Source organism: Peromyscus leucopus, chromosome 10 (genome assembly GCF_004664715.2).
Source record: "Peromyscus leucopus breed LL Stock chromosome 10, UCI_PerLeu_2.1, whole genome shotgun sequence".
In the NCBI taxonomy this organism is placed as follows: Eukaryota; Metazoa; Chordata; class Mammalia; order Rodentia; family Cricetidae; genus Peromyscus; species Peromyscus leucopus.
In genome coordinates, this window is record NC_051071.1 from 41286571 (window position 1) to 41300574 (window position 14004).

A 14004-nucleotide genomic window follows, 5' to 3' on the forward strand; every position below is an offset into this window, starting at 1 on the left:
CTCTATCAATACCACCACCACCTCTACCTATACCATCACCACCTCTACCAATACCACCACCACCTCTACCTATACCATCACCACCTCTACCTATACCATCACCACCTCTACCTATACCATCACCACCTCTACCAATACCATCACCACCTCTACTAATACCCCACCACCACCTCTACCAATACCACCAACCCCACCCCCACATCACCCACTACACTCAGTGTGTAGATGAGGAACCCAGGGCTCAGCAAAAACAAACACTTGCTTAAGAGCACGCAGTGAGTAAATGTTAAATGAACTGGAACCAGGTCACCCAGCTCCAGAGACGTCGATGTCACGGGGCATGACGCTCTTCACATCACCCAGCAGACATGGGTACTACAGAGCCACCTTGGTCATATCCTTTGGCTCTGTCTCCATTCCTCTGTCCTACTCAGGCCTCTGCCCTTTCTCCCTAAGACTGTGCAGTCCATTCCCTGCTCCATACTCTTCTAGCTCACCTCCCTGCCCACAACTGCTCCCGGAGGATGATCAGAAAAACCTTCTGGTTACACTCCCGCCACAGCCTAATGCCCTCCAACAAGTTGCAGGCACCTAGAAGGGAAAGCCACACAGATTCCAGCTGTGACCAGAGTTTTGCTGGAGTCATCCCCTTGGTCAGTTCTGGCTTCCCTTCTCACAGGAGTCACTTAGCATTCTGTGCTCTTCCCTCCTCCCTGCCTCCAGCATCTACTCCTGCCTCTCTCATCTGGAAAATGCCTCCAGAAGCAGTCACAATGTGACCTCCTCCAGGAAGCCCTCTGGGACACCTGGGTCCAGAAGCAGCCACACCTCTCTCTGTGCCGTCCCTTCTGTTGCTCTGACTAAAATGACTTACAGTGTGTCTTTGTTTTGAAGACCATCACTCAAGAGGAGGGACCTTTCTGTCACCTCTTCAATCAAGGTAAGTGACGGGGCCGTCCCTTAGTCAACATGAAAGAGTAGAAAATCAAATATCCTGTACAGCCTGAATTCTTCTAGCATGGGCAGGGTCACTTTATAAAGTCCATGCCTTGGGACACTGCCATTCCTAGGAGGTCATTCTCTCATCTCCTCGACTCAAGACCGCTTCTGTATCCAGGAACACAATGAGTCTTTTTTTTTTTTTTTTTTTTTTTTTTTGGTTTTTCGAGACAGGGTTTCTCTGTGTAGCTTTGCGCCTTTCCTGGAACTCACTTGGTAGCCCAGGCTGGCCTCGAACTCACAGAGATCCGCCTGCCTCTGCCTCCCGAGTGCTGGGATTAAAGGCGTGTGCCACCACCGCCCAGCAACACAATGAGTCTTTTTATCACCGGGACCTACGTGTGGACCTGCGTGGTGTGCTTCCCTGTGAGACCGTCTCCTCTTTCTAACAGGCATGGTTTCCAGATGCCCTCTGGCCCCACAGTGTGTACTTAACTAAGCAAATTCAAATGGCAGTGGGCCTAAGGAGAAACCCGCCAGCATCCAGGAGGGACCTACTGTAAATCTGAGATGACCCTGAAATGTACTTCAGGTCAGGAGGCTCACGTTCAAATGCCTAAGGGCCCAGCAGGCTAGATCCATGATGGCAGAGAGCAGGAGGGGAAAATCGGAGAGGAGGGTATGCTCTGTGGGTAGACAGAGCATACCCAAACCTGCGCCTTCCCTCCAGGATCACTGACTCTAGGAACACAGGCCCAGGGCAGCTACATCTCTGAATTTTTCTCAAGTAAAGCTAGACATTTGCATTTTTCTGAAAGTTTTTAGATACCGATAATGAAATTCTTTTCAAAATACACAAAAAGGTATTTTGCAAACTAACTCCATTTGGAGGCCAATTCTGGCGGTGGCCTGTCCGCCGTTTGCAGCCCTGGCTCTCGATAAAGAATTGCTTGAGTGAAACCTAAATTTAAGTTTTGGGAAATGTGCATAGATCTATTCAGTGCTGTGGACACACAAGGGCAGAATTTAAATCTGAAATTAAACTAGAACACCGGGGTTAAAAATAACATCAAGGCATAAATCACCAAGAGAGAGTGAGCGAGACGGAAAAGCAGGGCGCCTCTCTAGCTAGCACCCAAAGCCTAGGCAGGGGCCTGGTTACCAGTCCGCAAGTCCATCTGCAGCAGTGCCTGGAACAAGCTGGGGTGCCTGTCTCTCAGCTCCTTCTCCCAGGGCAACGCTCTGCACACCTCCGCTCTTCCATACCTGCGCTTGAGGTCCAGGTAGGAGTTATAGACGTCACCTACACAGAAGCACAAGACGTCACCCCCTCAGGAGCGGCAAAGCTGTTATCCCTCGAAAAACTCCCCCCCCCCAACAAGGGGAGCTTGGAATAGAAGATCAGGCTTAATGGTCCTGGATTTGGCTTGGATCCTTCGGGGATTTGAAACTTGCTGTGACATCCCTGCCTTGGGGTCAGCACCGGGAACCAAATCCAAGAGAACATGCCAAGGATGTTGATGGCTGTTGACTAATTCTGCAGAATGAGCAGCTGGCCTCTGACTTGTCCCCAGGAGGCCAATATCTAGGCCATTTTGTTGGTATGTGTGTTGAAGAGTGAGGTCCAAGAGGCCCCTGCCCCCCATCCCCGAGGTGGAACTGTTGAAGACTAGGAAAATCTCCCTGATGCCACCAAACAGGTCAGCATAGAGGGCTGGCTTTTGGAGTCCCGGTCTCTGTCCTGGTGCCGTGTAAATTATCCCAAAGCGTTTCCTCTTTGGGACATTACTATTCCTGTGTGTCTGCCCCCTCTCCTGGAAGCATCTATGCTTCTGTATGATTCAGCAGTAAGTGGAGCAGCTGATCAGGACAGTCTATTCTTTTTCATTTTTTTTTTTTTTTGTGCTCCCGTGTGTATGGGAGGGGGGTGCACAGGGGTGGGTGTGCACAGACATGTGCACAGGCATGTAGAAGCAGGGGACAATCCTCGGTGTCATCCTCAGACATGTCATTTATCCTTTAAGATGTGGTCTCTCAGTTCCTGGTAGCTTGCCACTTAGGCTAGCCTGACTGGCCAGAGAGAGCCCCCCCCCCACCCCCAGTCTCCTCCTCTCCAGCACTGGGATTTACAGGTGAGTGACATCGAGTTTGAATTTTTATGTGGGTTCTGGGCATGGAACTCAGGTCCTGGTGCTTGCAACCACTCAACTGGGCCATGTCCTTAGCCCAAGATAATCCAGGCTTTGCTTTTTTTTAAATTTTAGATTTTTATTTATTTTATGTGTGCATGTATGTGGAGGGTGGGGGATCCCGTGTGTACCATAGTACTCAAGCAGAGATCAAAGGACAGCCTTGCGAAGTCGGGTCTTTTCTTCTACCCTGTGGATCCCAGAGACTGAATCGCCAGCCTGACAATCTGCTCTTGAATAGAGCTGCAGAGTGTTGACCACCTATCACCCTCTCCAGCCGCTGTGTGACCCCGTCAGACCGGGGCACGACTGGGATGCATCTATGCGCCCCGCTTCCCCTAGCCTGGGACTGCAAGTTCCCACTCTGGGGGTGCATAAGACAAGCAGGCAGGATTGAGATACGGAGCTTGCCCTTGCTGACGGCAAACCTCTCACAGGAATTTCTTTTCCAGAAGGAACATATGTGACTAACTACAGCGTCACCACATCCAACATGGAAATCCAAAAGCACAGAAAAATTGACAAGTGCTAAATCTGAGCTGGGACCCGGGGAGACGAGACAGGACCAAACTGTGGCCACACCCTGAGTGGGGAAGGAGGCCCTGGGCAACACGGGCACCAGGAACAGCAATCTCCTGAGATTCATCCCTTCTGTCCAATTTACCAGTGCCTTCCTGAGCTGATTTTGAGAATTTAAGGATAAAACGGGGCCCCAGACAGGAAAGCCATTGTTCTGATATTAATGGCCTAAGACAAAAGTATACCGTTGTGTACAGTGATTTCTAGTGATTAGTTTCATTTTTCAGACAGCCTTCTATGTAAGAGAACTCCAGGCAAGGTTCGAAACATGCTCATTCGTCTGTATTCTTAAATAAGATCAGGTAAGGTGGGAGCTCTGACCAGTTTAGTTCTTGGATGCTGCTTGTGCTTTGGGGGGTGTGGGAGGGGGGGAGGATCAAGGTGGAATGCACCATCTGGTTCCCATCCATCTGTGGAAGGCTTCAGGTACACCCGATCCTGCTGGTATCTGGGCCAAGTGGTACATGGGGTATGTTTCTATTTCAGTCGCTCCCAGAGCAAAGCCAAGCATGTCCATGCAAATGCCGAGCTTAAAATCCCCTCCCGAGCTCTGCACTTACATGTTTCTCGTCTCTCACCCTCGACCTGGACTGTTGCAGCATACGCAGATATGATTTCTTGGACCTCAGCACACCGCTCGTAATATAACTTGATTTGTTCAGCCAGCTCCTTCTGAAGGAAGGGATTATGAATCTGCAGGAAGGGCAAGAAATAGCGTGAACGGCAAGTCATCCAGTGTCCACCGGCTAGTACGCAGTCAGGTGTGTTCAGCTGACGGAGGTCTCTCGTGGACATCACCAGCCACCATCTCACTTGGATTTGCAAACTAATGCCATGAGGATCAACTCAAGGCCATGCCAGCTCCGGCTTCTGGCATACCACCATCTCATCTGCAAAGCTCCTTCCACATTAGTGTGACCCGGAGACCTGTTCCCCCTCCACATGCAGAAATGCAGAAAATCGTATTTATCTCCATTTCCAAATCTTACCCAGTGATGCTAATTCTACCCAAGCTGGGCCTGCCACCCGAGGCCCTCCTTCCTTCAGCCTGGCAGGCCCCTCAGTCTGCAAGAGCCCACTCGGGGCCACTGCCCCAAAGCACAATTCCCTACAGCCCTAAGTGTGGCCAGATGTACACATGCACCTCAGAGAGCCCAAACACAGGGGAATTAACTCAAGTCACGTGACTTTCTATGACAAACAGGTCAAAGGCCTGAAGAGCAAGCCCCTGGGACCAGGGGACTCAGTCTTAACTCGGTGTATTTTCAAGTGCATGTCTGCACCAGAGAGAGAGAGAGAGAGAGAGAGAGAGAGAGAGAGAGAGAGAGAGAGAGACTCACTGCTCACTGGTTGTAAACAGCAGTGGTTTCTTTTGTGTTTATACAGAAGGATCCAAAACGTTAGAACACATCAGAGGAGGAGGATTTTTTTTTTCCTTTTTTCTTTTTTGTTTTTCAAGGCAGGGTTTCTCTCTGTAGGCCTGGCTGTCCTGGAACTTACGATCCTCCTGCCTCCACCTCCTTCAGCAAATCCTTCTGGTGTGCATCATTGCACCTAGCAGGAGTAGGTATTTTTAGTAAAATTTTTATTTCAGTTTCACATATTAATACATAGATATGTGTTTGTGTGGGGTGGGGATGTGTGTTATTCATGATATTAAAAAGACTACCTCCAAAACATTTTTTAAAGCTGGGTCTGTTGACACACATCTGTAATTGTATCTACTCAGTAGACTGAGGCAAGAGGACCAAAAGTTCAAAGTCTGCCTGAACTCCAGAGTCAATTCAAGGCTAGCTTGGATAAGTTACTGAAAACTTGTCCCCTCCCATTTTTTAAAAATGTTTTTAAGAAAGGAAAGAGTCTAAACGTGGAGAGAAAGCTCAGTGGTAAAGTGTTAGTCTAGAAAGTATAAAGCCCAATGTTCAAACCCCAGTACCAAAGAATATTATTTTGTTTTTGTGAGACAGGATCTCCTGCATCCCAGGCTGGCATCAAATTAGATCTTGAGCTCTTGATCTTTTTGCCCCAACCTGCAGGTTGCTGGCATTACAGGTGTGCACCACTGCATGCCACAACAGTAAAGTGTTTGAAAATCACCCTAATTCATCTTGCTTGCCCAGAGTCTGGCACAAAGTAGGTACTCTGAAGTATTTACTGAACAAATGAATACATGAGTTTTCTTCTCCTTGACGTCTCAAAGACAGGGAATCAGGCGTCCTATTTGTTCTTGTTGCGTCTTTGTGTGGACCCCACAGGTCAAGGGAATGGGGAAAGAATCCCCTCTCAGACATCCGGCAGGGTCCCCCATCTGTGATGAGGCTGCATGATAGGGAGTCCTGTGTGGGAAAGGCCTCTGGGGGAATGTTAGGATGTGTGTTCTAGGTATAGTAACTTCAGCTTAGGATCCAAAGTCCTCTTCAGCCTGGCCTGCTGTGCTCTGGACCACCCCAGCATGAACTGAGGATGGGCTTCTGCTGAGATCAGTGAAGGACTGGTGGACGGGCACCATGGCTTTAATTTGCTGGAGTATCGCGTCTTCCGATACTTTAAATAATTGCGTAGAAAAGAAGCTTTACCAAAGAACTAAGATTCTCTCCTTTCATTAGCTTAATCACTGGATAGGCAACAGCCTGATAAAAATCTACTCTATAATTAAGCTAGTAGTTATTAAAACAGAGGAAGTAAATGGTTTCCATTTTATGAGTACTAAATGAACCGCACGGTAACTGAAATCTATTATTGGGCTGGCTCAGGGGAAGCCTCAATATTAATTATGTTTGGTGGCTGAGCCCAGGCATAGTTCAGTCCGCTTGGGTAAATCTTTTGTTTACACTGTGTTTCTTGCCCACAGCAGCCCACTGTCACACACACACACACACACACACACACACACACACACACACTCCTGGCAAACTTCTTGATTCCTCCAGGCTCACCTGTGCTGGGTGTAGGCTGCGGAGGCGATAGTATTTCACGGGTCCAAAGAATCCTTCGACGCCTGCCACGTACCTGCTCCCTCCAATAATGAAGTATCCAGCTGTGTCGTTATAATAGAAATCTTCCTGGAAGCTAGAGAGGAGCACAGAGGGTTGAGACAGCCTTGGGGCTGGGACCTGGTTATTTTACAAAGACACCTCACCCCTCGACCTAACTCAGCTTGCCACCAGCCTCTCGCTCTGGTTTTCAGCGGATGAGCCCGCTGTAGGGTCAGGTGGACTTGGGCTAGACCCAGCTCTGCTCGTCAGCAACTGTGTGAGCCTGGTCCAGTCACCTAGTCTCCAGAGACTACTGTCCTTTGTCAAATGGTAATTCCCCATTGAGCGCATTGTTAGGATTTTATGCCGTTTGGTCCCTTGTGAACACCCAATGTCCACTGCTGAGGGTGGCGACACTTTGGAATCAGCGGAAATACTGAGAATTGCTCTCCTTCAATATTTTGTTCTAAAAGGCAAAGGTTTTTTTTTTTTTTAATTGAGTAAACAGCAAGTAGATTAAGGAGAAACTTAAAATATAGATTATTTGATAAGGAGGAGATGTTAAATTCGTTGAGGAGGAGGCATGTATAGCAAGGTCAAAGGTCATGGCCCGAGACAAGAGACCCGCAATAGGTGATGTGCTGAATGTCCACATTGCTGGGAAGGGCGTGAAGCATCCGAGAGGAGACAGAGTCAAAATGGGTGGCATGTGTGAAGCGCATGAAGGTGCTCCTTGCCGTGTTCTTCATAATTAAGAATTGGAGAACCCCAGGTGGACCTCCCGGTGAGGGATAGCCAGCCAGCAAGCCTCAGGCATGGCTTTACTTACCATGTAAATTGAAAAAGGGAAAAAAGCCTAAAGACAAAAATATGTTGCTAAATTTAAAAATGAAGGTGCGGGGGGTGAGGGAGCAAACTGATACATACACAAAGCCCCGAGTTCAAGCCCCAGCCCCACATGTACCGGGCAGAGCAGTACAAGTCTATAACCCCAGCACTCAAGAGGAAGAGACAGGAAGGTAGAAAACTCAAGGTCATCCTCGGCTACACTGTGAGTTCAAGGCCAGTCTGAGCCACATGAAACAGAGAGAGAGAGAGAAAGACAGAGAGGGGGAAGAAAGAGAGGGGGAGAAAGAGGGAAAGGAGAGAGAAGAGAGAGAGAGAGAGAGAGAGAGAGAGAGAGAGAGAGAGAGAGAGAGAGAGCCTTCACCTTCCCCAGTCCATCAAGGCTGAGATTCTGAAGAGACAAATACACATCACGGAAGCCCTTCTCCACCGGTTTCTAAGCGCTAACTCTGTGACAATGGTCGCCACCCCATCAAGCTCATTTCCTCCCCTCCCCTGCCTCCTCCCTGGCTAGGTTACACCTCTAGAAGAGCAGGGTCTTGCTAAAAGGCAGTCAGTCCATCTCTGTCCTGGAATAACCCCCGGCTGCCTGGCTTCCCTGACCCACCTGTCAGGAGCTGGCTGTCCCCCTGGCTCTTGGCTTCCTCAGCTCCCTGGCTCCTGGCGGCCTGCCTGTCATTTTGTTCTCTCTTCCTGGCTTCCCATCTGCCCTCTCTGCCCGTGGCTCTCTCCTCCTTGCCTGGCTTCTCACTTGATACTTGTCTCGAGTACCCTGCTGTTCACATATGCTCTGGTCACGCCGTCACCTCGTCCTACTTTTCTTGTAAATAGGTAATAAGTGCACGGGGTTTCAGAAGTCAAGACGAAGGAAAAGAGTGAAAGAGAGGATGGGTAGAGTCAAGCCTTGCCTCCAGCTCTCCCATTGTTTACTCCAGCCTCTACTCCCCACCCTATGGGGAAATAGTTTCATTAGTTTATTGAATATATTTCAGAGTTTGTGCAGATACAAAAAATATCTGCTTTCTCTACACAGAAACTATCCTCTCTCTCTCTCTCTCACTCTCTCTCTTTCTCCTCCTTGCAGGAGAGATCATAAAGTTAAACTCTGAGAGCTGAGCACACTCTGTTTTTCAGGACCTTGGAAAGACTGGAATGCTCTAACAACTCCTGTGGGAGTGCTTGGTGCTGAATGGATGAGGAGCTTTATTAATGAACCAGCTTGCTTGAGGTCCCCATTCTCTGCGACTCTATTGGCCGATGCTCACAACACAATGGGTTGCTCCCTAGTAGAGGCTCTCTGGAGCCCTCATCACCTCCCCTCTCCTTTTTAAGCATGGAACTCACAATGTCTATTTATAGAGTCGTTGTGAAGGTTGAATGGATATAGGTTGAGTAGACAAATGCTTCCGATCAAAAGCGTTGTAGATTTTAGAGGGTTTGGACACTCCAGTGAACGTACAGATGCAACGGGTTGAATATCCTGACTCAGAACATCTAAAAATCCCCAAATGCTCTGAAATCGGAAATGTCATAAACATCTAAAGTGCTCTAACATCTGATGTGACGCTCAGAAATTGCCAGATTTTGAGCATTTAGGTTTTAGATTTTTGGATCCTCAACAGTTAATACACAAAGCGTGTAGTGCAGTGTTGGGCACATGGTAGACACCGTGGCTGTTAGCGACAGGTGTGATTATTCATGTCACTGCTGGACTTCTGCTCCCACCATTCGAGGCACATGCTTACACCACGATGTGTTTATTTCTCCAACAAAATGCTTCCAACTCTGTGTTCATTGTAATCCTGGCATTTACTTCAAAACACAATCCATTAAATTACATATGGGGAACCGACAGTTTCTTCTATTACAGAGCAAGTTAGGCTGGGGCTGTAATCCCAGCTACTCAGGAAAATGAGTCAGAAGGATCAAAAGTCCAAGGCTGTGGTGGCTAACGTAGTGAGACTCTGTCTCAAAACAAAACAGAAAAGGTTCTGTAGCAGAGTGTGGGCCTAGCATGCAAGACCCTCTATATTCAATCCCTACTACCACACACACACACACACACACACACACACACACACACACACACACACACTTGCAAATTCATTGCTACTTTGAGTAGACTCAATAAAGGAAAATTATTTTAGTCATGGAATTATGACAAATAACTGAAATATTGTCAAGATAAACTGAAGAAATCTCGAAGGGCTTGAGCCTCAAACTGTCTCACAGTGTCTTCTTCCTTCTATTTGGAAGGAAGAAAACAAATTGTGTGTGGTTTCTGCAAGAAACGAAACCCATAGCAAACTCCAATTTTCGGAGCAAAAGGGAGGCCCTGTCATACAGCAGTCCCTAATCACTCAGGGGGTGCAGCCCAAGACCCCCAGCAGATGACTGAAACCTTAGATTGCTTCAAACCCTGCCCGTGTTGGTTTCCTGTCCCTGCAGCTCTACATCTACGATAAGCTTTAATTAATAAACTCCACACAGTAAAGGATGAATAACAGCAAACGATAACGTAGAGCAATTAGGGCAGCATACCAGAATAAGCATATGCAGGTGTGGTCTCCTTTCAAAGTATCTTTTGGTGCTGCGCTCATCTTTCTCCTGTGAGAGAGATCATACTTGCGAGAAGCACATAACAGCTCCCCTGGGGCTTCTCGATTCCCAGCATCACTACTCTTGTGCTTCGGGAAATTTTTAAGTAGATTGAGGATGGTATGAACACTGATATAGTGAGAGTGGGTGTGATAACTGAAGACCAAGAGAAGTAACGGGCAGGTAGCACCCACTGCGTGGATACATGAAAAAGGACAAGGCACGACAGCAAAGATTTCATCCTGCCTCTCATGACAATAAGCACTTTAAAATGCACATGGTGTTCACTTGCAGGATTTTCCATTTAATAGATTTGGACCACTGCTGACTGTGCATAAGTGAAACCATGGGAAGTGAACCCCTGGATAAGAGAAACTACTGTGTGTTTTTAAACTAGCACAAGATGCTTATGGTAAGGGTCCTTGCTTTTACTATTTTATCTTTTTCCCACCTAATAACAAATTATTTGGTCTTGATGTCATTGCCCACTAATTTCTAAATTGTCATCATGTTCAACCTTCAGTAGATATGTCAAGCTTGGTCTCCATCTGCATCTCTACATCATGTTCCCACAGTTTTCTCCTGTGAAATTCTCAGTGTTTGCACAAGATTGCAAGAGAACCCTCATACTGGGCACGGGTCGATGGTCATCAATTTCCCTGACATGAAAGCTGAGCTGGACTCTTCCAGAGTTCGGACTAGTCTCTTTGGGAAACCGCAGACACTCTGGCAAACTATCTTTCCTCTTATCTGGACATAGAGGGCCCTGGTTTATTACCGAAGAGCACCAGAGTCCAGAAGATTCACAGACGTTGTTAGATAGGCCCCTGTTCAGAATTAGGAAACAGTCAGACTTGCAGTTTCATAGAGAGGAGCCTTAAGGACCCCTCACCTCTGATCATAGTTTTTGTCTGATGTCAATTCCTCGGGACCTGATATGAGTTCTGACACTCTCAAGACACTTTATTCGTTTCTTCCTAGCATTTCCAATAGACTATAACTTTAAATTTATTTGTGAATTTATTGCTCAGTATCACTCTCCTTTATTGATTTTTTTTCCAGTTTCCTGAAAATGGGGACTGTATCCCCTCTGTTTACCTTCTCCCACAGCCCCAGAATTAAGTCTTGTGTCTGGCCTGTGAAATTTGCTCAGTAAGTATGGGATGGACAGACGGATGGATGGATGGATGGCCGGACAGACGGATAAATCATTCATATCCTCATATCCTCTTACTTGTACACAGCACTGAGTCACTGAACACTCAATCTCTGTGTCTCTGACACTACTCCCACCTTCATGGAATAAAGCCGACACTATGCTTACACTCCAAGAGCAAAGAAGAGCTAGCAGGTTGTCTTTATAGTGCCGGGAAGCCTGAAATGAGAGGCTGTTCTCTTCACTGACTTGCGTCACTGTAAAAATGGGGCTCCAGTTAAGAGTCCCTACACCCGCTCACAGGAGCCCCAGGGGTGGGTTGCATACCTTGTGGACCTGGCTTTACCCTAGCTGTTCTACTGGCGGGGTGTCTTGGGGGGCATTTTGTGAAGGAGCCCCAGATCCTGTTGGGCTTCTCTACCCCTTGAAGCCCCTTCCATAAAGAAGACCAGCCTGTGTTGGATGTTTCCTGCCAGTTTTGGGACACCTTAAGACTTCTGCTTTATCCTTAGCCTCATTCTCTACGTTTCCGTATAGCTATCAACTTACTCTTGACCTTTTCGCAGCTAAGCCATGATACATCCTCAGCCTTTCTGAAAATCCCTAATCCTTTAATCTGGCCACAAAAAAAACAAGAACCGTTCTAAGCTCCCGGAGCCTACTAGAAACCAGTTGGATTTACATGTAAACAGGAATGGCCGAAGAGAAGAGTGTGTCTTCTATTTCCGCCCTCAACCCCTCTGCTCTGGTTTCTTCAGCAGTCTGTTTCTGAGGGAATCTGGGGATGCAACTATAATAGGGTTTCCCAGATACCTAATGAAGGCTGTCTGTGGTTGACAATATAAAACCCACTGTTATATGTGGAATATAGGAGCAAATTCAGAAACAACAAAACACAAGGCAAGGACCCCAGTTCTCAGCTTCTGCAAGTCATGTGGAGATGGTTGCAGGGGGTGGAAAGCTTCGCCCATATCAATAGCTGCACACATTTCAAGTCTAGATTATGAACATAAATATGAAGACTGTCTGCTTTTATGCGCTACACTATGCCAAAGTTTCCAGCCGTTCACAATGAGCAACATTAATACTTGGATTTATTTTCTTTAGAATCCTTTGTAAAAGATAATTTTCAAAGAAAATAAATTACAAAGTGCTACAAAGGAAGAATTTATGGTGAGATTCGGAAAAAAGATTGACTACTTTCCCTTGCTTAGTACCAATATATATATATATATATATATATATATATATATATATATATATATTCAGGAAAAATAGATGCCTTGTAAAATTAAAAAGCACAAAGTCTAGCTTGGGCCCAGAGATGGTTCAGTGGGTTCATAACACATTGGTGCACTTACCACCAAGCCTGACCACTTGAGTTTGATCTCAGGGACCTACATGGTGCGAGGGGAGAACCACCTCCTGTATAAGATCCTTTGACTTCCACATGCACATGGTGGCCGACCTACACATGTCCAACATGGCTGACCTCCACATGTACGCCACAGTATCTGTACACAAGCAAGTACGCACACACACACATGCGGGGGGGGGCAGGTAATAGGGGGTAAAAACACAAAGACAAGAACAAACTAAAAATAACCAGAAAAAAAGGTCTGTCTTGGAAAAGCTGAAAGGGGTGTGTAGAACACCCTACGGTTGAGGGCTACAGCGTGAAGACTACAGCATGAAGTAACCCTAGAGCAATCTGCTTATGAATGAAAACCACACTTACCTAATGGTCTGATTATGGTAGCTTTTCAAGTCCCATCCAGTGCTGGCAGTGACCACTATCTATGTTGGAAGAGAGAGAGAAGCGTCAGGTAGGTATGCACATCCCACGCTATAAATACATACGGTCCTTGGTATAAATTACTCATGGAATGTGCTTGTCAGTCTCCTGATTAATTTCTACAAAAATAAAATTAACAGTTTACTAGCCCTGTGTATATTTTAAGACTTAATAAATTTAGCTTTCCCAAATGACTGGATGGTGGGTCTAAAAATATCTACAATGCAATTTCTGCCAGTGGGTTTTGGATGCTTCCAGACGTCAAGCCAGAGGTTGATTGGATGTGTCTGCACTTCTAAACTCATAAAGAAGGCGAGGAAATGCATCTGGCAGTACAAGTTGGTTTTGAAGTTTTACTGATTTTATTGGAGCCATAGGGGAGATAAGACGTGTGCTCTATGATCTTCATGGCTTGCTGGTCCCACCTCTCGTCCCCTAAGCAACAACAGTCATCACCCTCATTTCAGCGAGGACAATGGTCTTCTCATGATGTTATGTGTTGTCTCAAGTAGGTCCTTAGACCTAGGGATACTGTGTGAGTCCCTGGACTAACAGGGACACTTTTACTCTGACACTTCTATGAGAAGTGTTTAGCGAATGTGTCCTGACCTTTTTTAGAGTCCCAAAGACTTAGAGGCCACCCTGTGCCTGCAGAAGACAAACTAAACAACTAGAAACCAGCCCTACCAGTCATGGAGGGCAGTGAGAAGAGAAAATGACTCAACCAGTTGTCTCTCTTAGCAACCATTTACCTTTAAGTGAGGGATTCACTTGGCCAAAGCAGTGAGCGTAGCAATCCCACCAGAAGTCTGGACCTATGTCCATGAAGGGGTCCAGGTGAGGCAGAAAGAAAGGCAAGTCTGGAAGCATCTGAAACCCACTGGCAGAATAACGCAAACACACACACACACACACACACACACACAC

General features: G+C 46.8%; 1 protein-coding gene across 2 annotated transcripts in view; it reads right to left on the minus strand.

Annotated features, from left to right (window-relative positions):
• The window catches only part of Sel1l3 (SEL1L family member 3), a 112875-nt gene that overhangs the window by 67488 nt on the left and 31383 nt on the right, over window positions 1–14004 (minus strand). For both annotated transcript variants that reach the window (XM_028865912.1, XM_037209033.1), the window contains exons 6-9: window positions 13021–13079; window positions 6644–6776; window positions 4268–4400; window positions 2102–2242 (exon numbers count right to left, since the gene is read on the minus strand). In XM_028865912.1, the coding sequence (XP_028721745.1) occupies window positions 2102–2242; window positions 4268–4400; window positions 6644–6776; window positions 13021–13079 (466 nt within the window). The remainder of the gene's footprint in view (window positions 1–2101; window positions 2243–4267; window positions 4401–6643; window positions 6777–13020; window positions 13080–14004) is intronic.